General features: G+C 40.3%; 1 protein-coding gene across 7 annotated transcripts in view; it reads right to left on the bottom strand.

The window, feature by feature from the left end:
* Positions 1–386: 386 nt before the first annotated feature.
* trappc9 (trafficking protein particle complex subunit 9) overlaps positions 387–23,629 on the bottom strand; it is a 749,291-nt gene continuing 726,048 nt past the window's right edge. For all 7 annotated transcript variants that reach the window (XM_063062835.1, XM_063062851.1, XM_063062844.1 and 4 more), the window contains 2 exons: positions 20,656–20,879; positions 387–1,608 (listed from right to left, as the gene is read on the bottom strand). In XM_063062835.1, coding sequence (XP_062918905.1) covers positions 1,429–1,608; positions 20,656–20,879 — 404 coding nt within the window. In that variant the 3' untranslated portion in view covers positions 387–1,428. The remainder of the gene's footprint in view (positions 1,609–20,655; positions 20,880–23,629) is intronic.

The raw sequence follows: 23,629 nt of genomic DNA, 5'->3' as shown, positions 1-23,629 counted from the left end.
GTGAGGAACTGATAAAAAAGACATATCCAAAATGCAGCACAAGTGGCACAGCTAATAGGTCTACTTTTTCACAGCTCTGGTGATCCAGGTCCACCTAAGTAAAAGTAGGTGCCTGATAATTGACACAGACTTGGTGGTTAGGCATTCTGTTTCTGTGCTGCATGACTATGTTTTTTTTAAAAAATCATTTGATTTCCATCATCTGAAACATTCTCTTCACAATTTCAATGGGCTATTTTTTTCAGAAGCATGGACAACAGGTGGAGAAATTCATAAAAATAGTGCCTACGTACCCTGATAATCCTTGTTTCATCCACCTATTCTTGAATGCTAAAACAGACACCTGATGGACTTGATGGTGATGGAGTAACTAGCTCGGAAAAGACTATTTTTGATTACAGCTGAACATGCAAGCCAAATTTATTTCCATTTTGCAGGTACAGGAAAGAAAAGTATCATTAGAACAGCAGTTTGGTTGTGTAGTGATGCCTGTTACAGTAGTTCCTGAATTTTGTTTGAAACAAAGTCATACATTAGCCTTGTTCACACTACAGCTGAAGAGTGGTACAATCCTAAGAATATTTATCATTCTATTTATTTAGTAATCATTACAGAAATTCAACTGCAAATTAATCACGAGGTTGAATTATTCATATGGTTCAGGTAAACCTAACCACAGCAAATTTTAATTGTAAAAAAACCCTGAGTTTGTAACTGGTTTTCCAGTTTATTTTCTGAATTCTTTATTGGTAACAGCTTGGGGACAAACTAATAATTAACCTCTTCAAAAGATTGTAGCCACATCAATGCAGTGTGAATGAGGCATACTTACTACTCTCACAAACAAAAGCAGATACATTACAGCTATAATACAGAGCAAGAGTACACTGTGTCCCATAGTATGTTTTGAAAACTATGAAAAAGAATTTAAAAGGGGAATATAATGCATTAACTGAACATTAAGACTGATTTTTACAGCATTGTCATATCCGACTTGTAATTAGTACATGCCTTCATTATCACAACACTGATATTATTTGTCAACCTGTTCATTATTTTGTACAGATAGAATTTGAAAGATTTTTAACACCCAATCTACATTGCGCATCAGAGTTCACATAACCATATGAAGAAATATACATTCACCTTTTAGATTTTAACAACATTGCAATTAGAGATCAAAGATCACACCAAGCTACTGATCAAGTGCCTTTCATTTCATCCATAGCTATGAGCTCCTTGGTTAATTAAAAATTTGGCCGAAAAGCTTTACAGAAAAATCCAGCAACATTTTATTCCTGGGGTGGTGGCTTTGTTATCCTGAACCAGAATATTGAAGGAGATCCCGTTGGCAAGTATCTCTAGTTAGTCACTATTTACAAAGGTCTAACTCACTACATCTTACAGTCCCTAATGTGTAAAATAACTTTAAAGCATCGTGTGCTGAGTTGGATCCATGGCACGCACATGAACACTTGGCAAACAAAACCAAGAAAGTGGCAACTCCCTACTAGAGTTGTCATCATGAAACTTTATATTCAAGTAATAATCACCAGCATAAAGGAATAGCAAAGATCCACTGCAAACAAAATCTTCACTGGATTTTACCTGTAAAACGAAAAAATAAAATAAGCATGAAACCACCTAGGACAAACCAGAAATTGTTTATTACCATGTAAGCATACGTCAATAATAAGGATCAGAGTTTATAGAGAACTGTAAGCTGAAAAATCACCTTTTTTACAATTCCAAACAATACACAATGAGATGAAGCATGTGGTTTACCACAAGGGCACAAAAATCAATGATCAACATTGATTTCATTGATTTCTTGATTCCCACTCGTGTTGTATTGCATAGAAATATTTCTAAAAATCACATGATATAAAACAGATTTACATTTTAGCAGATGTGAGATGAGAATTAATCCATAGTTTACATATCAGTGATTGGGTGTATTCAGGAGGGCTCTATCCATGATTTCTAATGGATTTCAAATCACATCATGAGATTTGAAAAGATCACAAATTTTACTATTAGAGCCAATAAATTTGCAAAAGCCCAGTTGTGATATTACTGAATTTTAATTTTATTTATAATAAAAACAAAATGAACCCCAATATGGTACAGGAGTGTACATTAGACATATGTTTTTAACTGAGATATTATTATAAATGTATGGTCAGTTGCCATTTTCATATGAAATATTTTGTCCAGAAAAGAAGAGTGCTCACTTTCATGCTAAATGTTAAAAGATGAGGGGCAGAGTAATAGAGCCAAATAGATTGTTCTTGCAGAGAGCTAGTTTGAACTTTGAGACATCTGGCCTCCTTTCTTGTTATAATCTTTCAGATTCTGAAACTAAATTGCTTTAAAGTATTTACTCACATACTATTTTAACTTCTTTGTCATGAAGGCTAAGTAAAACACTACATCCACTTACTGTAGTGTTAAGATTCAAAGTACATTTATTATGAAAGTCTGTATACAGAATACAACTCTGAGATTTGTCCTCCCACAGGCAGCCACACAACAAAGAATCACCACAAAACCCATTCTAAGAAAGTATCAAACACCCAACGTGTGAAAAAAACAAATTGCATAAACGGCAGATTATTGGTCAAGAGCATAATTTGTATCATTATAATGTCAAGTGCATAATTTTCATCCATTATCACAGATCTATTTGCAGACTGCAAACTGAAATATATTATAGTATTTAACTTAAAATTATTGTACATTTATACATACTTAGAATCAAATGCTTTATTTTAGATGTGGTATTAGTGTAATTAAACATTGTACAGAAGAATATAATTTATTTTTAGCTGCTGGGAGCAGAAATTAGCATCAAACTATTTTATTTTCATTTTAATTTCTTCTATTTCTCCACAAATACATATTTTTTCTTCTTTTCTGTGTTTGGTAACATTGTTCCTTGAGAAATTGGACTGAAATTGAGAAATCCAATTGAACTTAAGAAATTCTCCTCTTTGTGCTGACTTTTCTTACATATCTCAAGACTGTATCACAATTGTTTTGAATGAGACAGAAATTAGTTTAAAACGAATCATTACATTACACACATGCAGTGTATTTGACACAAGAGCAAAGCTAAATACTTGTTTAATTCCCCTCTAAAACAATAATTTATTTTCTTAAAAAGACATTAGTGGCACGTTGCTGTGTGAGGTGTGGGAACTTCGGGAGACCTCGTGTCCTTGATAATGACATATGCACAAAGTACAACATGCTGCAGCTCCTTAGAGACCATGCTAAGCAACTGGAGCTGCAGCTTGATGACCTTTGGCTAATAAGGCAGAATGAGGAGGTGACAGAAAGGAGCTACAGGGAAGTAGTCACTCCTAAGTTGCAGGAGGCAGGAATCTGGGTGACTGTCAGGAGAGGAAAAGGGAACTTCATTCAAAGTGGCAGCATAGGTAGATACAGTCATAAACAAAGCTTTTGGCACATTGGCTTTCAAAAAGCAAAGTAGTGAGTACAGAAAATGGGATGTAATGTTGAAGTTGTATAGGACGTTGGTTAGGTCTACTTTGGAGTATTGTGTGCAGTTTTGGTCACCTACCTGCAGGAAAGATGCAAATCAAGTTGAAAGAGTACAAAGAAGATTTACAAGGATGTTGCGGGATTAGAGGACCTCAGTTATAAGCAACGATTGAATAGGTCAGGACTTAATTCCTTCGAACATAGAAGATTGAGGGGAGATTTGATAGTATACAAAATTATGAGGGGTATAAATAGTTGGGCTGCCAACAATCAATGAAAGGGAGTGCATAAATAGAGCTACATGTTCAATCAGGTCCAAAATCAAGATCTAAAAGGCTGAGCTTCATGGCAGCTTCTTGCAATTGGGCTGCAACCAGTCAACAAGAGGGATTCATTAGGAAGGGCGAATAAAAATAACGCAAGAATAAGCAGAGCATCTGTTCTTTGAACTGACATTCTTTTGAGCATGCTAGTGTTTAGAGTGGCTTTGGCTCATCGAGCTTAAGTGAGGTAAAGAATCTGGTAAGTTTCTCTCTTTTTGATCTCATTGTTCATTCCTCATCTGTTAGGGCAGAGAAGTGTAGTGAGAATAGCTCCAGGGGCAGTGTTTTGTACTGTGTGTGGGATGTGGGAAGTCTGGGAGACCTCCAGTCTGCACCAGGTGCACCAAGTTGCAGCTCCTGAGAGAACGTATTAAGGAAATGGAGCTGCAACTCGATGACCTTCAACATGTGGGAGAATGAGAAGATACTAGGTAGGTGCTACAGGGAGGTAATCACCCCTAGGTTGCAGGAGACAGGTGTAACACGCTGTAAGGTTTCACTGCTAATGTAATGGCCGCTCTGTAATGTTCCACTGCTAAGGTAATGGTTTCTCTGTCGCCGCAACGTTTGGGTTATGACTAGAGATAATGGGGTCTTTGGAATGTATATTAGCCAATAAGGGGATGTTGTTCTTTCCTGTGGGTCTGGGAGAAGAGATTTTGCAGTCTTTTGTCGGGGAGAGGTGGAGGACGCAAATGGAGAGAGTTGGCAGACTGCCGGATGGAGTGGACTGAGGACCAAGGGTCTGAGGGTCAGCTACACTTGGAGGAAGTCGACAGAAACAAATGGAGAAACCGTGAGCTGCAACGTTTGCGCACTAGACTGTTTCATGAGAATGGGTCCTTTTCTTTCTTTTGTTTCTTTACTAACCCTATAGTGAAATTAAGAATTATAAAGCTCAATCATTTAATTGCATATTTTGTACTGTTCGCTATTTCATGGTACTGATTTGTAACAGGACATATTGCGCAGCATCCACCCAAACGAGATCTCTTAAGTTTGGCCAGGCCGATGGCTGATTCCCCTAGATTAAGCCGCTAGCCGAACCGAGGGTTAGACAGGTAACAGGCTGACTATCAGGAGAGGGAAAGGCAGTGCAGAGTACAGAATCAGAATCAATTTTATTATCACTGGCATATGGCTATTACCCTCAATAATAAGTATACAACTTCAGATATTGTTGAGTGGGCAACCTATCAGGGGAGAGCCACAGTGACTGGGTATCTAGCACTGAGTCTGGTGCCATGGCTCAGAAGAGCAGAGAGATGAAGAAGACTGCAGTGTTGATAGGAGATTCCATAGCTAGAGGAACAGAGACAAGATTCTGTGAGTGTGATAGACACACCTGGATGGTATATTGCCTCCCAGGAGCCAAGATCAGGGACATCTTAGATCTAGTTCATGGCATTCTCAAGAGGGAGAGTGAGCAGCCAGAAGTCTTGGTGCATATTGGCTGCAATGACATAGTGAGGAGGTCCTGAAGAGAGATTTTAGGGAGCTACTAGGCAGAAAACTGAAAAACAGGACCTCCAGGGTAGTAATCTCTGGATTGTTTCCTTTACCAGGTGCCAGTGAAGGTAAGAATAGGATGATTTGACAGGTGACCAATATCCTTGTGGGCAAGTTTGCTGGAGTTATTCGGAAGGTTTAAACTAATTTGGCAGGGGATGGAAACCGGACTGATAGTGCTGAGGATAAGGTAGCTGGTTTTAAAAAAAGGCAGCATATAGCGAGACTCTCAGCAAGGAGAGGCAAAGTTCCTGTCAATAGGATGAGTTGCAACATAAAAGGAGGACAATATCGAAAAAGGTGAATATAGGACTAAAGGTATTATATTTGAAGATGCATAGTACATGGAATAACATAGATGAAAATTGCAGCAGCGTTACAGATTGGCATATATGATGCTGTAAGCACTTCTGAATCATGGCTGAAAGATTATATCTGGGAGATGAACATCCAAGGATACACATTGTATTAAAAGGTAGGCAAAGGGAGTAGTGTGGCTCTGTTGGTAAAATATGAGATCAAATCATTAGAAAGAGGTGACATATGGTCGAATTGTTGTGGGTAGAGCTAAGGAACTGCAAGGATAAAAAAAAATCCTGATGGGAATTATACAGACCCCCAAACAGAAGTAAGGAAGTGGTCTACAAATTACAAGTGATAGAAAATATATGCCAAAAGGACAATGTTACCATAATCATGGAGGATTTCAATATGCAGGTAGATTGTGAAAATCAGATTGGTGCTGGATCCCAAGAAGGGGAGTTTCTAGAGTGCCTATGAGATGGCTTTTCAGAGCAGCTTGTGGTTGAGCCAGTAGGAGATCAGCTATTCCATATAACCATATAACAATTACAGCACAGAAACAAGCCATCTCGGCCCTTCTAGTCTGTGCTGAACGCTTACTCTCACCTAGTCCCATCTACCTGCACTCAGCCTATAACCCTCCATTCCTTTCCTGTGCATATACCTATCCAATTTTTTTTTTAATGACAAAATCAAACCTGCCTCTACCACTTCTACTGGAAGCTCGTTCCACACAGCTACCACTCTCTGAGTAAAGAAGTTCCCCCTTGTGTTACCCCTAAACTTTTGCTCCTTAACTCTCAACTCATGTCCTCTTGTTTGAATCTCCCCTACTCTCAATGGAAAAAGCCTATCCACGTCAACTCTATCTATCCCCTTCATAATTTTAAATACCTCTATCAGGTTCCCCCTCAATCTTCTATGCGCCAAAGAATAAAGACCTAACTTGTTCAACCTTTCTCTGTAACTTAGCTGCTGGAACCCAGGTAACATTCTGGTAAATCTCCTCTGTACTCTCTATTTTGTTAATATCTTTCCTATAATTCGGTGACCGGAACTGTACACAGATTGGGTGTTGTTCAATAGTCCAGAATTGATGAGGCAGCTTAAGGTCAAATAACCCTTTGGAGCAAGTGATCATAATACAATCAAATTCACCATGAAATTTGAGAAAGAGAAACTGTCAGATGCATCAGTAAGGGAATAAGAGACAAGAGAGAGGGGTTGGCCAGAACTGATTGGAAAATAACACTAGCAGGGATGATGGCAGAGCAGCAATGGTTGAAATTTCAGGAGGCAAATCAGAAGAAACAGAATATATAGATCACAAAGAGGAACGAGTATTGTAAAGGCAAGATGACACAACTGAATTCAATTGACTTTATTAGTTACATACTTCAAATACATGGGGGTAAACATCTTTATGTTACATTCCCATTCAAATGCGCAATTATAGTAATTTATAATAACTAGTATGTACAACAGGATGGTCAATATAACATAGAAATACAGTTGTGTCAGCATGAATTAAGCAGACAATGCCTGCTTAATGTCTGTGTCTAAGGAGGAAAGTCAAGGCCAACATAAAAGCAGAAGAGAGGGCATATAGTAGACCAAAAATTAATCAGTAGTTAAAGGATTAGTATGCATTTAAGTACCAACAGAAGGCAACTAAAAAAGACACTAAGAAAGTAAAAACAGAATATGAAAGTAAGTTAGCCAATAATATTAATGAGAATACCAAAAGTTTCTTCAGATACATAAAGTGTAAGAGGCGAGAGTACATATCGAACCACTGGAAAATGATGCTGGAGAGATAGTAATGGGGGTCAAGGACATGGCAGATGAACTGAATAACTATTTTGCATCTGCCTTTACCGTGGAAGACTCTAGCAGTATGATGGAATTTCCAGAGTGTCATGCTCAGAAATGAGTGCAATTGCTATTACTAGGGAGAAGGTTCCTGGGAAGCTGAAAGGTCAGAAGATAGATAAGTCACCTGGACCAGATAGTGTACACCTCAAGCTTCTGTAAAAGGTGACTGTAAGAGATTGTGGAGACATTAGTAATGATCTTTCAGGAATCACTAGATTTTGGAATGGTTCTGGAAGAATGAAAAATTGCAAATGTGTCTCCACTCTTTCAAGAATCAATAGATTCTGTCATGGTTCTGAAAGACTGGAAAATTGCAAATATCACTCCATTCTTCAAAAGGGAAGAGAGACAGAAGAAAGGAAATTGTAGGCAAGTTAGTCTGACCTCAGTGGTTGGGAAGATGTTGGAGTCAATTGTTAACGATGTGGTTTGGGGTACTTGGAGGCACATGATAAAAATAAGCCATAGTCAGCATGATTTTCTCAAGGGGAAATCTTGTCTGAAGGATCTGTTGGAATTCCTTGAAAAAATAACAAGCAGGATCGATAAAGGGTAATTGAATTGAATTGACTTTATTTCTTACATCCTTCACATACATGAGGAGTAAAAATCTTTGTGTTACATCTCCGTCTAAATGTGCAATCATAGTAATTTATAATAATTTATAATAAATAGAACAGTCAATGTAACACAGAAATACACTCAAATCAGTGTGAGTTATTCAGTCTGATGGCCTGGTGAAAGAAGCTGTCCCAGAACCTGCCGGCCCTGGCTTTTATGCTGCAAAAACCGTTTCCCGGATGGTAGCAGCTGGAATAGATTGTGGTTAAGGTGACTTGGGTCCCCAATGATCCTACAAGCCCTTTTTACACACCAGTCTTTGTAAATGTCCTGAATCATGGGAAGTTCACAATTACAGATGCGCTGGGCTGTCCACACCACTCTCTGCAGAATCCTACAATTAAGGGAGGTACAGTTCCCATACCAGGCAGCAATGCAGCCAGTCAGCATGTTCTCAATTGCGTACCTGTAGAAAGGATTTGGAGGCCCATACCAAACTTCCTCAAACGTCTGAAGTGAAAGAAGCACTGTTGTGCCTTTTTCACCACACAGTTGGTGTGCACAGACCATGTGAGGTCCTCGGTGATGTGGATGCCGAGGAACTTAAAGCTGTTTAACCTCTCAACCCCACATCCACTGATGTCAATAGGGGTTAGCCTGTCTCCATTCCTCCTGTAATCCACAACCAGCTCCTTCGTTTTTGTGGCATTGAGGGAGAGGTTGTTTTCTTGACACCACTATGTCAGAGATGACTTCTTCCCCATAGGCCACCTCATTATTGTTTGTGATTAGGCCAAACAATGTAGAATCGTCGGCAAATTTAGTTAGCAGGTTAGATTTTGTGTGCTTGGATTCTTGGAAGGCTTTTGACAAGGTGTCACACAGGAGGCTGCTTAAGAAGCTGACAGCCCATGGTGTTACAGGAACATCCCAGTATGGATAAAGCAGTGGCTGGTTGGCAAGAAGCAAAGAGTGGAAATAAAGGGAGCCTTTTCTGGTTGGCTATTGGTGACTAGTGGTGTTCTACAGTGGTCTGTATTGGAAATGCTTCTTTTTATGTAATATGTGTATGACTTGGATGACAAAACTGATGGTTTTGTTGCAAAGTTTGCAGATGATGCAAAAATAGGTGGAGGATCAGGTCATTTTGACAAAGTAGAGAGGCTACAAAAGTACTGACACATTAGGAGAAGGGACAAAAAAGCAGCAGATAGAATACACTGTTGGAAGTGTATGGCCATGCCCTTTGGTAGAAGAAATAAAAGGGTAGACTATTTTCTAAAAATTCAAAAATCTGAGGTGCAAGGTGACCTTGGAGTTCTTCTGCAGGACCCCCCTAAGGTTAATTTGCAGGTTGAGTCTGTGGTGAGGAAGGCAAATGCGATTTTGGCATTTATTTCAAGAGGGCAAGAATAGAAAAACAAGGACATAATGTTGAGGCTTTATAAAGCACTGCTTAAAATCAGAATCAGGCTTATAATCACTGGCATGTGTTGTGAAATTTGTTAACTTAGCAGCAACAGTTCCATGCAATACAAAATATAGAAGGAAAAAAACAAAATAAAGTTATAATAAAAAATAAATACTACAGTATATGTATATTTAATAGATTAAAAATCATGCAAACATCAGAAATAATATATATTAAAAAAGTGAGGTAGTGTCCAAGGGTTCAAAGTCTATTTAGGAATCAGATGGCAGAGGGGAAGAAGCTGTTCCTGAATCACTGAGTGTGTGCCTTCAGGCTTCTATACCTTCCACCTGATGGTAACAATGAGAAAAGGGCACATCCTGGGTGCTGGAAGTCCTTAACAATGGATGCTGCCTTCCTGAGACACCACTCCTCAAAGATGAACTTTGTAGGCTAGTACCCAAGATGGAGCTGACTAAATTTACAACCCTCTGTAGCTTCTTTTGGTCCTGTGCAGTAGCCTCACAACCCCACCCCCCCACACCAGACAGTGATGCAACGTGTCAGAATACTCTCCATGGTACATCTATAGAAGCTTTTGAGTGTATTTGTTGACATAACAAATCTCTTCAGATTCCAAATGAAGTATAGCTGCTGTCTTGCCTTCTTTATAACTGCATCAATATGTTGGGACCAGGTTAGATCCTCAGAGATCTTGACACCCAGGAACTTGAAACTGCTCACTCTCTCCACTTTTGATCCCTCTATGAGGATTAGTATGTGTTCTTTCATCATACCCTTCCAGAAGTCCACAATCAGCTCTTTCATCTTACTGATGTTGAGTGCCAGGTTGTTGCTGCAACACCACTCCACTAGTTGGCATATCTTGCTCCTGTACGCCCTCTCGACACCATCTGAGATTCTACCAACAATGGTTGTATCATCAGCAAATTTACAGATGGTGTTTGAGCTATGTCTAGTCACACAGTCATGGTATATAGAGAGTAGAGCAGTGGGCTAAGCACACACCCCTGAGGTGCACCAGTGTTGATCGTCAGCGAGGAGGAGATGTTATCAACAATCCGCACAAATTGTGGTCTTCCGGGTGAGGCCTCAATTGGAGTATCGTGAGCAGTTCTGGGCCCTGTATCTAAAAACGATGTGCTGACATTGAAGAGGGTTCAGAGGTGGTTTACAGGAATGATAGGGTATGCTTGCCACCATGGTTGAACAGGGGAACACTTCTAGTAATAGACTAAGACAACTGGACTGCTCCAAAGAGCGCTATATGAGGTCTTTCCTACCCTCGGCCATTAGGCTCGATAATGACTCAACCTATAGCAGGCTAATTGACAGCCCTGGGCCTCTACTCACTGGAATTCAGAAGATGAGGGGGATCTCACTGAAACCTATTGAATATTGAAAGGCCTAGATAGAGTGGATGTGGACAGGATTTTCATACAGTCTGAGAGTCTGGGACCAGAGTGCATAGTCTCAGAATAGAGGAGCATCCTTTTAGAACAGGAATGACGAGGAATTTCTTTAGTCAGAGAGTGCTGAATCTGTGGAATTTGTTGCCACAGGCAGCTGTGGAGACCAAGTCTTTATGTATATTTAAGGCAGAAGTTAATATATCCTTGATTGGTCAGGACATTATTAGATGTTTCAGAAAGGACAAGGAGGGGGGCAAAAGAGGTGGGGGCATGACACTGCTGACCAGAAATTGTGTCACAGCGGCAGAAAAGGAGAAAGTCATGGAGTGATTGTCTCCTGAGTCTCTGTGGGAAGAAGTTAAAAACAGGAAGGGGTCAATAACAGGGACATCGAGGAGCAGAGAGGGAGATAGATTCTGGAATGGTGTAATAATAACAGGGTTGTCATGATAGGAGATTTTAATTTCCACCAATATTGATTGGCATCTCCCTATAGATGGCATGGAATTTGTTCAGGAAGATTCTCTGACATAATATGTAAATAAACCTACAAGAACAGATGCTGTACTTGATTTGGCATTAGGAAATGAACCTGGTCAGGTGTCAGGTCTGTCAGTGGGAGAGCATTTTGGAGATAGTGATCACAATTCTATCTCCTTTACCATAGCATTGGAGAGGGATAGGAACAGACAAGTTAGGAAAGCGTTTAATTGGGGTAAGGGGAAACATCAAGCTATCAAAAGGAACTTGGAAGTATAAATTGGGAGCAGATGTTCTCAGGGAAATGTATGGCAGAAATGTGGCAAATGTTTGGGGGATATTTGCATGGCATTCTGCACAGATACGTTCCAATGAGACAGGGAAAGGATGGTAGGGTACAGGAGCCATGGTGTACAAAGGCTGTTGAAAAGTTAGTTAAGAAGAAAAGCTTACGAAAGGTTCAAAAATCTAGGTAATGACAGAGATCTAGAAGATTATAAGGCTAGTAGGAATGAGTTTAAGAATGAAATTAGGAGAGCCAGAAGGGACCATGAGAAGGACTTGGAGAGCAGGATTAAGGAAAACCGCAAGGCATTCTACAAGTATGTGAAGAGCAAGGGGATAATTTTAATTTAAAGTAAAATTGGATAGCTATATGGACAGGAAAGGAATGGAGGGTTATGGGCTGAGTGCAGGTCGGTGGGACAAGATGAGAGTAAGCATTCGGCTCGGACTAGAAGGACCGAGATGGCCTGTTTCCGTGCTGTAATTGTTATATGGTTATATAGTTTTAAGATGTGAGAAAATAGGACCAATCAAGTATGACAGTGGAAAAGTGTGTATGGAACCGGAGGAAGTAGTGGAGGTACTTAATGAATACTTTGCTTCAGTATGCACGATGGAAAAAGAACTTGGTGATTGTAGGGATGACTTACAGCAGACTGAAAAGGTTGAGCATATAGGTATTAAGAAAGAAGATGTGCTGGCGCTTTTGGGAAGCATCAAGTTGGGACCAGACGAGATGTACCCAGGGCTACTATGGGAGGCGAGGGAGGAGATTGCTGAGTCTCTAACAATGATCTTTGCATCATCATGTGGATGGGGAGGTTCTGGAGGACTGGAAGATTGCAGATGCTGTTCCATTATTCAAGAAAGGGAGTAGAGATAGCCCAGGGAATTATAGACCAGTGAGTCTTACTTCAGTGGCTGGTAAGTTGATGGAGAAGATTCTGAGAAGCAGGATTTACAAACATTTTGGGAGGCTTAATATGATCAGGAATAGTCAGGCTTTGTCAAAGGTAGGTCATGCCTTACAAGCCTGGTTGAATTTTTTGAGGATGTAACTAAACACATTGATGAAGGTAGATCAGTAGATGTAGTGTATATGGATTTCAGCAAGGCATTTGACAAGGTACCCTATGCAAAGCTTATTGAGAAAGTAAGGAAGCATGGGATCCAAGGGGATCTTGCTTTGTGGATCCAGAATTGGCTTGCCAACAAGCAAAGTGTGGTTATAGTCGGGTCATATTCTGCATGGAGGTCGGTGATCAGTGGTGTGTCTCAGGGATCTGTTCTGGGACCCCCTACTCTTCGTGATTTTCATAAATGACCTGAATGAGGAAGTGCAGGGATGGGTTAGTAAATTTGCTGTTGACACAAAGGTTGGGGGTGTTACAGATAGTATCAGAGGTTATAGCGGGACACCCTTAGGATGCAAAACTTGGCTGAGAAGTGGCAGACGGAGTTAGACCCAGATAAGTGTGAGGTGGTTCATTCTGGTAGCGCCATGTGTGACGCCAAGCAGAGCTACCGGACGGATGATGCTAGTGAGAGAGGTAATGGAAAACAATGGAGAAACATTCAAAATGCTAATAAGAGAGAAGAGAGAGATTAACGAGAAAGAAACACAATTCAGATATTGACAGACCGGTTGCTTTGAACCTGAACTGTTTGAAGTTTGATGGACAGGTGATACCCCAGAAGGGGGATAAAAAGAGCAGGTTTGCTAAGGCACGACATGCCACAAGACCCTGGAAAGAGCAGTGTGCCCCCACAAGCTGGTGGGAGTGTGGAGGACCGGTTCGCGGGAACCGATCAGAGGCTTACAGGGTGTAAAGGTACGATTGGTGGGAACCTGGGGTGTGTATCCACCCTTGCCTGGGTGCCGGGTTCAACGCGGAAGAACGATCGTATCCGGAACGGAGGGGTCACAGTCGGTGACCACAGCGGGATTAGAAGACATCAAAAGGTCTGCCCGAAGCCAACTGCGAAGACATCAAAAGGTCTGCCTGAAACCAACTGCATCTCTCACTCTCTTTCTCTCTCTCTCTCCAAGGTACAATGACAGCGATTACTTTGAACTGCACTAAACTGAACTGAACTCTGCTTCACTTAAGACTGATCATTTTACCCCTAGACTGCGATAGAGCTTGGTTGATTCCTATTACCCTAGTTCTGTGTATATGCGTGTATTATCATTGCTAACCTGTTACATTTATATCCTTATGGTTAGAGTACTGTATTACTTATTCCTTTAATAAAACTTTATTAGTTCCGAGTAATCACAGACTCCAACGAGCGTTCCATTTCTGCTGGTTTGGCAACCCAGTTATGGGGTACGTAACATAAGATCAAATATGATGGCAGAATATAGTACTAGTGGGAAGACTCTTGGCAGTGTGGAGGATCAGAGGGATCTTGGGGTCCAAGTCTACAGGACACAGTGCATTGGCCTTCATCAACTGTGGGATTGAGTTCAAGCACAGAGAGGTAATGTTACAGCTATATAGGACCCTGGTCAGACCCCACTTATGCTCAGTTCTGGTCACCTCACTACAGGAAAGATGTGGAAACTATAGAAAGGTGCAGGGGAGATTTACAAGGATGTTGCCTGGATTGGGGAACATGCCTTACAAGAATAGGTTGAGTGAACTTGGCCTTATCTCCTTGGAGCAACAGAGGATGAGAGGTGACGTGATAGAGGTGTATAAGGTGATGAAAGGCAGTAATCGTGTTGATAATCAGAGGTTTTTCCCCAGGGCTGAAATGGCTAACATGAGGGCACAGTTTTAAAGTGCTTGGAAGTAGGTACAGGGGAGATGGTCATTCATTCATTCATAGGCATCCGTTAGTCCCGTGAGACCATGGATTTGCACCTTGGAAGGTTTCCAGGGCGCAGACCTGGGCAAGGTTGTATGGAAGACCAGCAGTTGCCCTTGCTGCAAGTCTCCCCTCTCCACGCCACCGATGTTGTCCAAGGGAAGGGCACTAGGGCCGATACAGCTTGGCACCGGTGTCGTCACAGAGCAATGTGTGGTTAGGTGCCTTGCTCAAGGACACAACACGCTGCCTCAGCCAAGGCTCGAACTAGCATCCTTCAGATCACTAGACTGACACCTTAACCACCAAAACAGGGGAGATGTTAGGGGTAAGTTTTTTACGCAGAGAGTGGTGAATGCATGGAATGGGCTGCCGGCAACGGTGATGGAGGTGGATACAACAGGGTCTTTTAAAAGACTCTTGGATAGGTTCATGGAGCTCAGAAAAATAGAGGGGCTATGCGTAACCCTAGGTCATTTCTAAAGTAAGCACATGCTCGGCACAGTATTGTGGACCGAAGGGCCTGTATGGTGCTGTAAGTTTTCTATGTTTCTATGTTACATGAAGGGATATGGGGAGAAGGGAGGAGATTGGGGCAAAGTGGTAAAAATGAATCAGCCATGATGCAGCTCTATAAAACTCTGGTTAGGCCACACTTGGAGTACTGTGTCCAGTTCTGGTCGCCTCACTATAGGAAGGATGTGGAAGCATTGGAGAGGGTACAGAGGAGATTTACCAGGATGCTGCCTGGTTTAAAGAGTATGCATTATGATCAGAGATTAAGGGAGCTAGGGCTTTACTCTTTGGAGAGTGCAGAGATTAAGGGAGCTAGGGCTTTACTCTTTGGAGAGAAGGAGGATGAGAGGAGACATGATAGAGGTGTACAAGATAATAAGAGGAATAGATAGAGTGGATAGCTAGCGCCTCTTCCCCAGGGCACCACTGCTCAGTACAAGAGGACATGGCTTTAAGGTAAGGGGTGGGAAGTTCAAGGGGGATATTAGAGGAAGGTTTTTTACTCAGAGAGTGGTTGGTGCGTGGAATGCACTGCCTGAGTCAGTGGTGGAGGCAGATACACTAGTGAAATTTAAGAGACTGCTAGACAGGTATATGGAGGAATTTAAGGTGGAGGTTATATGGGAGGTAGGGTTTAAGGGTCGGCACAACATTGTGGGCCGAAGGGCCTCTACTGTGCTGTACTATTCTCTGTTCTATGCTCTATGTTCTATGATCAAATGGTAGAGCAGACTCAATGGAACAAATGCCCTAACTCTGCTCCTTTATCTAATGGTCTTATGGGTAAATGCAAACAGGCTTTTTCAACTGAGGTTAGGTGCAACTATAATTAGAGGTCATGGGTTATAGGTAAAAGGTGCAATGTTTTAAGAAATGTGTTTTGGAAAGATAATCATAGAAGTAACAACTAGAGAGAGTGTGATACTAGATTTCCTATTTGGGAATGAGTTTAGGTAGATTACAAAAGTTTTTGTAGGGGAACACTTTCATAAGGACATTAGTCTCCAGGTTATTATGGAAAAGGATAGGTCTGGTCCTCAGGTTGAGATTCTAAATAGGAGAAAGGCCAATCTTTGGTACGAGAATTGTATAAAAGCAAAGGGACAAAACTGGTGATCTGGAAGATCAGAGTGATATGCTATGCACGGATCCAAAAGAGACGGGGAAGATCTTAAATGAATTATTTCCATTTGCATTTACTTGAGAGGCAGACACCGAGTCTATAGATATGAAGAAATGCAGCAGTGAAGTCATGGACCCTACACAGATTACAGAGGAGGAAGTGTTCGCTGTCTTGAGGCAAATTAGGTTGGATAAATCCCCAGGGCCTGACCATGTGTTCCCTCAGACCCTGTGGAAGGTGAATCCAGGATTGCAGAGGCCCTAACAGAGATGTTTAAATCAGACTTAACCATGGGTGAGATGCTGAAGAAATGGAGGATATCTCATGTTGTTCAGTTGTTTAAGAAAGGTTCTAAGACTAAGCCAGGAAATTATATGCTAGTGAGCCTGACAGTTGTAGTGGGAAAGTTATTTGAAGGTACTTTAAGGGACTAGATTTATGAGAATTTGGACAGACAGGGATTGATAAGGAATAGTCAACATGGCTTTGTGCTTAATAAGTCGTATCTAACCAATCTCAGAGTTTTTTGAGAAAGTTATCAGGAAAGTTGATGAAGGCAAGGCAGTTAATGATGCCTATATGGACTTTAGCAAAACCTTTGATGAGGTTCGACATGGGAGGTTGGTCAAGAAGGTTCAGTCACTTGGCATTCAAGATGAAGTAATAAATGGAATTAGATATTGGCTTCAAGGAAGAAGCCAGAGAGTGGTAGTAGATGGTTGTCTCTTTGACTGGTGGCCTGTGACGAGTGGTCTGCCACAGGGATTGGTGCTGGGTCTGCTATTTATCATCTATATCCACAATATGTCTAATAGTGGTGAACTAGATCAGCAAATGTGCAGATGACACTAGGATTGGGGATGTAGTGGACAGCGAGGAAGATTATCAAAAATTGCAGTGGGATCTCAATCAGCTGGAAAAATGAGCTGAAAAATGGCAGATAGAATTTAATGCAGATAATGTGAGATGTTGCACTTTGGGAGGGCAAGTAGGGTAGGTGTTACATGCTGAGCAGTAGGGCATTGAGGAGTTGGTAGAAGAGAAGCATCTGGGAATACAGATCTGTAATTCCTTAAAAGTGGCATCATAGGAAAATAACGTCATAAAGAAAGCTTTTTACACATTGGCCATCAAAAATCAATGTATTGAGTACAGGAGTTAGGATGTTATGTAGAAATTGAGGCTTATTTTGGAGTATTGTGTACAGTTTTAGCCCCTACCTACAGGAAAGACATAAATAAGATTGACAGCTGGCAGATAAAGTTTACAAGGATGTTGCTGGGACTTGAGGACCTGAGTAGGGAAAGGTTGAATATGTTGAGACTCTATTCCCTGGAGCATGATGAGGGAAGATTTGATAGAGGTATACAAAATTATGAGGGGTATAGATAGGGTAAATGCAAGCAGGCTTTTTCCACTGAGGTTGGCTGAGATTACAATTAGAGGTCATGGTTTAGTGTGAAAGGAGAAAAGGGGAACATAAGGGGGCCTTCTTCACTCAGAGGGTGGTGAGAGTGTGGAATGAGTTGTCAGCGCAAATGGTGGATGCAGGTTTGATTTCAACATTTAAGATAAATTTAGATGAGTATATGGATGAGAGGGGCATGGAGGTCTATGGTCCGGGTGCAGGTCAATGGGACGAGGCAGACTGATGATTCAGCACAGAACAGATAGGCCAGAGGGCCTATTTCTGTGCTGTAGTGTTCTATGACTCTATGTGATCCCAACAGATTATCTTAACAGAGATGCCAAAGTTCTTTTGCACTACAAAGTTACTGCCTAAATACTTTAATACATTAATTATAATCAATATGTAGATAATTTATTCTTCCAGTTGGATGAAAAGAATGCAACTAGTTAATAACTGGTTTAAACAACTGGCAGATCAAACAACAAAACAGCAGTAGAAAGTACTTAAATATGTTCTGATAAGCTACATGTTTTGTGGATAAACTGAGATAATATAGTGAAAATATTTGTTTATCGAGATACAGCATGGAATAGGCCCTTCTGTCCCTTTGACCTCTGCCACCCAGCAATCTCCGCTATAGGGAAAATCTGCAGATGTTGGAAATTCGAGCAACACACATAAAATGCTGGAAGAACTCAGCAGCCAGGCAGCATCTTTGGAAAAAAGTACAGTTGATGTTTCGGCTCGAAATGTCAACTGTACTTTTTTCCATAGATATTGGCTGGCCTGCTGAGTCCCTCCAGCATTTTGTGTGTGATAAGACTATAAGAGATAGAAGCAGAATTAGGCCATCTGGCCCATCGAGTCTGCTCCACCATTCAATTGTGGCTGATTTTTTTTCCTCCCCTCCTCAACCCCAGTTCCCTGCCTTCTCCCCATACCTTTAATGCCATGTACAATCACATATCTACGTGCTAGAAAGAATGTAGCCACTTGAACAAGAGGCTGTTGATGAAGAGCATGTTATTAAAATGTTTCCAACAAATTTTTGATAAGAAAGGAACTAAATATCACTAGAAATGATATGGATGAGTATTTGAAAAGGATATTAGAAAAGGGCATGGGACTAGAATTTCTGCCAAAAAACCCCGAAAACATGCTTCCAGTTTAGAAATAAAAAGCCAAATGGTAACCTTCCATGTTGTAATTGCAATGACTTAATATTTTGATTTTCTATGACTGCAAAGGATTTTAAACTAAATAACTGACTGAAAAACATTACTAGATGATAATAGAATAATACACTAGAAGGCAGCCATTTAACATACTGTATTGAAAAGTTCTTGTTACTCACTCTATCAAAAGTATTAATACTTTTTCGGTATGTTACATTTCCTCATAACTTTTGCTGTTATTAAAAACCCACTCCTATCTCTTCACACTGAATATCCCTGCTCTACTCTCTTTACACTTATGACTGTGAGGCTAAGCATAACTCCAATCCATTTTTAAATTTGCTGATGACAGTGTTGTTGGCAATTCAAAGAGGGAGATTGAAAATCTGGCTGAGTGGTGCCACAACCTCAAACTCAACATCAGCAAGACCACAGAGTTGATTATTGACTTCAGGAGGAGGAAGCCGGAATTCCAAGAGCCAGATCTCGTCGGGGGATCAGAGGTGCAAGAGTCAGCAACGTTAAGTTCCTCAGTGTTATAATTTCAGGGGATCTGTCCTGGGTCCAGCCTCTACTTTCTTAGAAGCTTGCAAAGTTCTGGCATGTCATGTCAAACTTCTATAGATGTGCTTTGGAGAGTATATTGACTGGTTTCATCACAAATTTCACATCACATGCCAGTGATAATAAACCTGATTCTGATTCGAACAACCTGGTATGGAAACACCAATGCCCTTGAAAAGAAAAACCTACAAAAAGTAAAGAATACAGCCCAGTCTACCACAGATAAAGCCCTCCCCATCAGTGAACATATCCACATGGAGCACTATCGCAGGAAAGCAGCATCCATCATCAAGGACCCACTCCATCTAGGCCATGCTCTCTTCTCGGAGATGCCATCAGGAAAGTGGTACAGGAGCCTCACAACACACACCACCATTTTCAGGATCTTAAACCAGAGGGGATAACTTCCCTAAACTTCACTCGGACCATCAATGAACTGTTCCCACAACTCACTTTCAAATACACTTCATCTCATGATATCTATATTTATTTCCTTTTTTTTGTAGTTGCACAGTACGTCGTCTTTTGAACATTGATTGATTGATTGTTTGTCCTGTTGGGTACGGTCTTTCATTGATTCAATTGTTTCTTGTATTTACTATGAATGCCCAAAAGAAAATGAATTTCAGGGATTTATATGGTGATATATATGTACTTTGATAATAAATTTACTTTGAAATTTTGAACTTTGAATACTTTTAACCCTGCTATTATTCATAATAAATCATCTTTGTCCATTTTAAATCATTCCCCCATATCAAGAGATTATTTTATAATAGGGTTCAGGATTTTTTAATATTTTTATCTTAACTAGTTCTTGCCTTTTCATATCAATTTATTTCATCTTTCTAATGCTGTGGTTTGTAATATTCTAGCAGACCAAAATGAAGATTATAAATTATTTTTTTAAATTTTACTTAATTTTAAGATTTCTTTTCCAACATCTTCAAGTTATCACTGTTAAATTCTGTTATGATTTGGAGTAGGAGAGTAATTATTTTAAATTAGTATTTTTGATCAGAAAAGTTCAGGTGTGAAATTCAACACTACTCCTGTGCATCAAACTTCAATCCTATTGTCATCATTTGAAAAGGAAAATCAAGCACATGGCACATTTTAATAAACATCCTGGAAGAACATGGGCCAAATTTCACATCTGCTAATGGTTAGGTTGCTGATAAAATCCTTGCCTACACTTTGTAGACAAGTTTTAAACAAAAAAACTATTATTATTTTTTAAATTTTGTTTTTAGAATGATTATTAAAATTTACTGATCATATTGTGAGATGTGAATATACTTCACAGTTGTTGAACTCAAAATACTTTGTGTGTTATGCACAGAGTACATAAGGTGTCCTACTTACTGCATCAATGTAGAATGTATTGGATCCAATTGAAGTAACAGCATGCCCAAGATCATTGTTGTGTACACCATTTTGATAGTCCTGGTACGGGATGACAGTGAGGGCAAAAGGGCCAACAGTACGCTTGCTCTGATTCGTAAGCTTCACTTCCAGAGAAGTTGGCTCTCCAGCCTGGCATTCTACTGCAACGTCACAATCACAGGGTTTCCCAGCTACCAGTACATCTGTGGGGGGAAATAAAGGAAAGGTCAAGATGTATAACTTCCCAACTAGTCCCTATTACATAACTCTGCCTCTTTTTGCCCTGATTTTGAAGGCACACTTTGTAAGCAGTGTCACTAATTCCCTGGGGAAAACTCGTAGCTCACTCAAAATATCCAAACAATGTCACTGTTTTTGTAATATCAATTAACTCATCACGAACTAGGAATGTACCCCACAAATCATTCCCACATGGTTTTAGCTCAAAGGTAATCTTAATTTGCCTGTACAGATGGGGTGAATCACCAATGATCTATGCATTTCGCAGGGTAAATATTTAGTGTTAAATGAAAATAAACTGAATATATAAACACACCTACAGTCCTTCTGTCAACAAACTGACTCCTAATTTATGGATCATTTGCCTTGAAAAAATCAAACTGAAACCATATAACTAAAATAAAATTACTATGAGTCCCATCAGATTAATCACTATTCATGACCGAATTATGTTGCCAGAATGTTGTAAATCTAAATGATTAGAATTTGTTGGTTAAAAGAGATTGCTTATCATAAATTAGAGGAAAAAATAGAAAGGACACTGCTTAGGTTATGGATTGGGCTGGACTATCGTGGAGAAGTGATGTGTTAGCAGACTTGATGCTTGACGTAGTTTGTGAAGAAAATACAGAATCTTTCCTCAATAAATCTTATGCCTCAGACAGCCTGTAATCAACATTTGCAAGATACTCATGTTTAAAGTTACCTGGTGATATAAGTAAAGTAACAAATAACACATAATATTTAGAAAGAAATAGTAATATTCTGAAAATGAATATGGCAATCTTACATAATTACAGATGTAGGTAACAAAATTGTACAGATGAATCTCCAGCACCTGGGTCTGAATCAAGCTAGGAGAAAAAGAATTGAATTACCTGCAGATGTGCACCCCATGGGAAGTGTTTCAATTGACTCAATATGGCTATATGCTGAGTTGACATAATATACTAAAAATTGACATTTCCCACAGTTCATCAAGTAAGCTGACAGAAGCAATGTCAACTATGTAACAGGCACCAAGTGTTTGAGAGAAGCAACTCAGCTCTTCCCTGCTGTAATATTCATCTTTACATTGGGTGAGATAGCGCAGTTAAACATAGTGGCCACTCCAGGTCAATTAAAGGTGTATTTGTTTATCTTGTATATCTTTTTTATGATCACAAATCACTGCTGGATACCAAGAACATAAAGTACTGCAAAATTATCCCATCAGCGAGTTGTTCAATAGCGATGGAGATGGACTTATTGAGAAACCATTGTCATATTGTCACCTGGACTTGTTGCCTCGGTGACGCTGAAGACTAGGTCTAGGCTGCAGGGTCTGGGGGGGTGGAGAGGGGAGGAAGATGCTGAGGCAGTGAGAGGCCTTTGCCTTTGTGGCCCTGCTGAAATGCATTCTGGGCTGCGGGCTAGCCCCTCCCATCGGTGCTGCTTCTCAGGGCTCGCTCGGTGGAAGAACAAGCTGGACACTCAGGGATTTGGGTTTTTTTTCTTTGTGATTGTATGTTTTTCTGAAAGCATAAACATATGTGCTGTGTGCTGCTGGCAACATGCTCTAAACCTTGGTCCTGCAGGAATGTGATTTCATTTTGCTATATTCATATATGGTTGAATGATAATTAAACTTTAAATTGAATTTTAAAACATTTTTATCTCTGGCAAAATATCCTCCAGTAGAGATAACCCCAAGGAAGAAAGCAAAACGAAATATAGTGGATTCCAGTTAATTGAGCCATTGGTTAATAAGGACAGATGCTTATTTGGCCAACTCTTAAAGAACAAAAACTAATCGAGAAAATTGATGTGATTCCTTTTGTTTATGGACTTGTCTGATCAGGTTCTAACTAGCATCAGTCGCAGACACTTGTGTGGCCATCCGATGCTACACCAAGCATCAGCTGAATGTGTTTGTGGTCAAAATACAGTGATCTTTGTCACTGATGGTTGTACACTGCTACACCAGCTGAGGGTAGCCTGGCGGGGCTCATATGCCAGTGCGATGGGGACATGCTTGTCCTAGCATGCAAAGTCAGCTCTGCTGAACAGAGTGGATGAGATCTACAGTAAGAACCAATGGCCATAAAGGACGTTCTGTAATGCTTAGTGGAGAGCGAAGGGTGTGACAAGACACAAAAGGAGTCAAGGTCATCAATAGCCCCTAGGGAAGAACCCAGTTCTGATATCTATTCATACCACTGGACCCAGACTTCTGAGGTCAAAAGAGTGGAACATGCCCGTGCAACACCTTTTCCACTTTAATGTCTCTCCCACACAGGTTTCCTATAAACTTTGGCTATGATAGACAAGTACCAGTAGTATAGGTAGTGTTCTAATTTCAAAGTTCAAAGATCAAAGTAAATTTATTTTCAAAGTCCAAAGTCCATGTATGTTACCAGATATAACCCTGAGATTTATTTTTTGTGGGCATACTCAGTAAATCCAAAACCATAATGGAATCAATGTAAGACCACAACCATGAGGATGGACAAACAACCAATATGCAAAAGACAACAAGCTGTGCAAAACAAAAGAAAGAAAATAATAATACACAAATAAGTAATAAATATTGAGAACATGATAGAAAGAACATGATTGAAAGTGTGTCCATAGGTTGTGGGAATAGTTTAGTGATGGGGTGAGTGGAGTTATCCCCTCTGGTTCAAGACCCTGATGGCAGCAACAAGAACAGATCATGACCTGGGTGGTGGTG

The sequence above is a fragment of the Mobula hypostoma genome, chromosome 1, assembly GCF_963921235.1.
Source record: "Mobula hypostoma chromosome 1, sMobHyp1.1, whole genome shotgun sequence".
Lineage (NCBI taxonomy): Eukaryota > Metazoa > Chordata > Chondrichthyes > Myliobatiformes > Myliobatidae > Mobula > Mobula hypostoma.
This window is presented reverse-complemented; position numbering and strand designations above follow the sequence as displayed.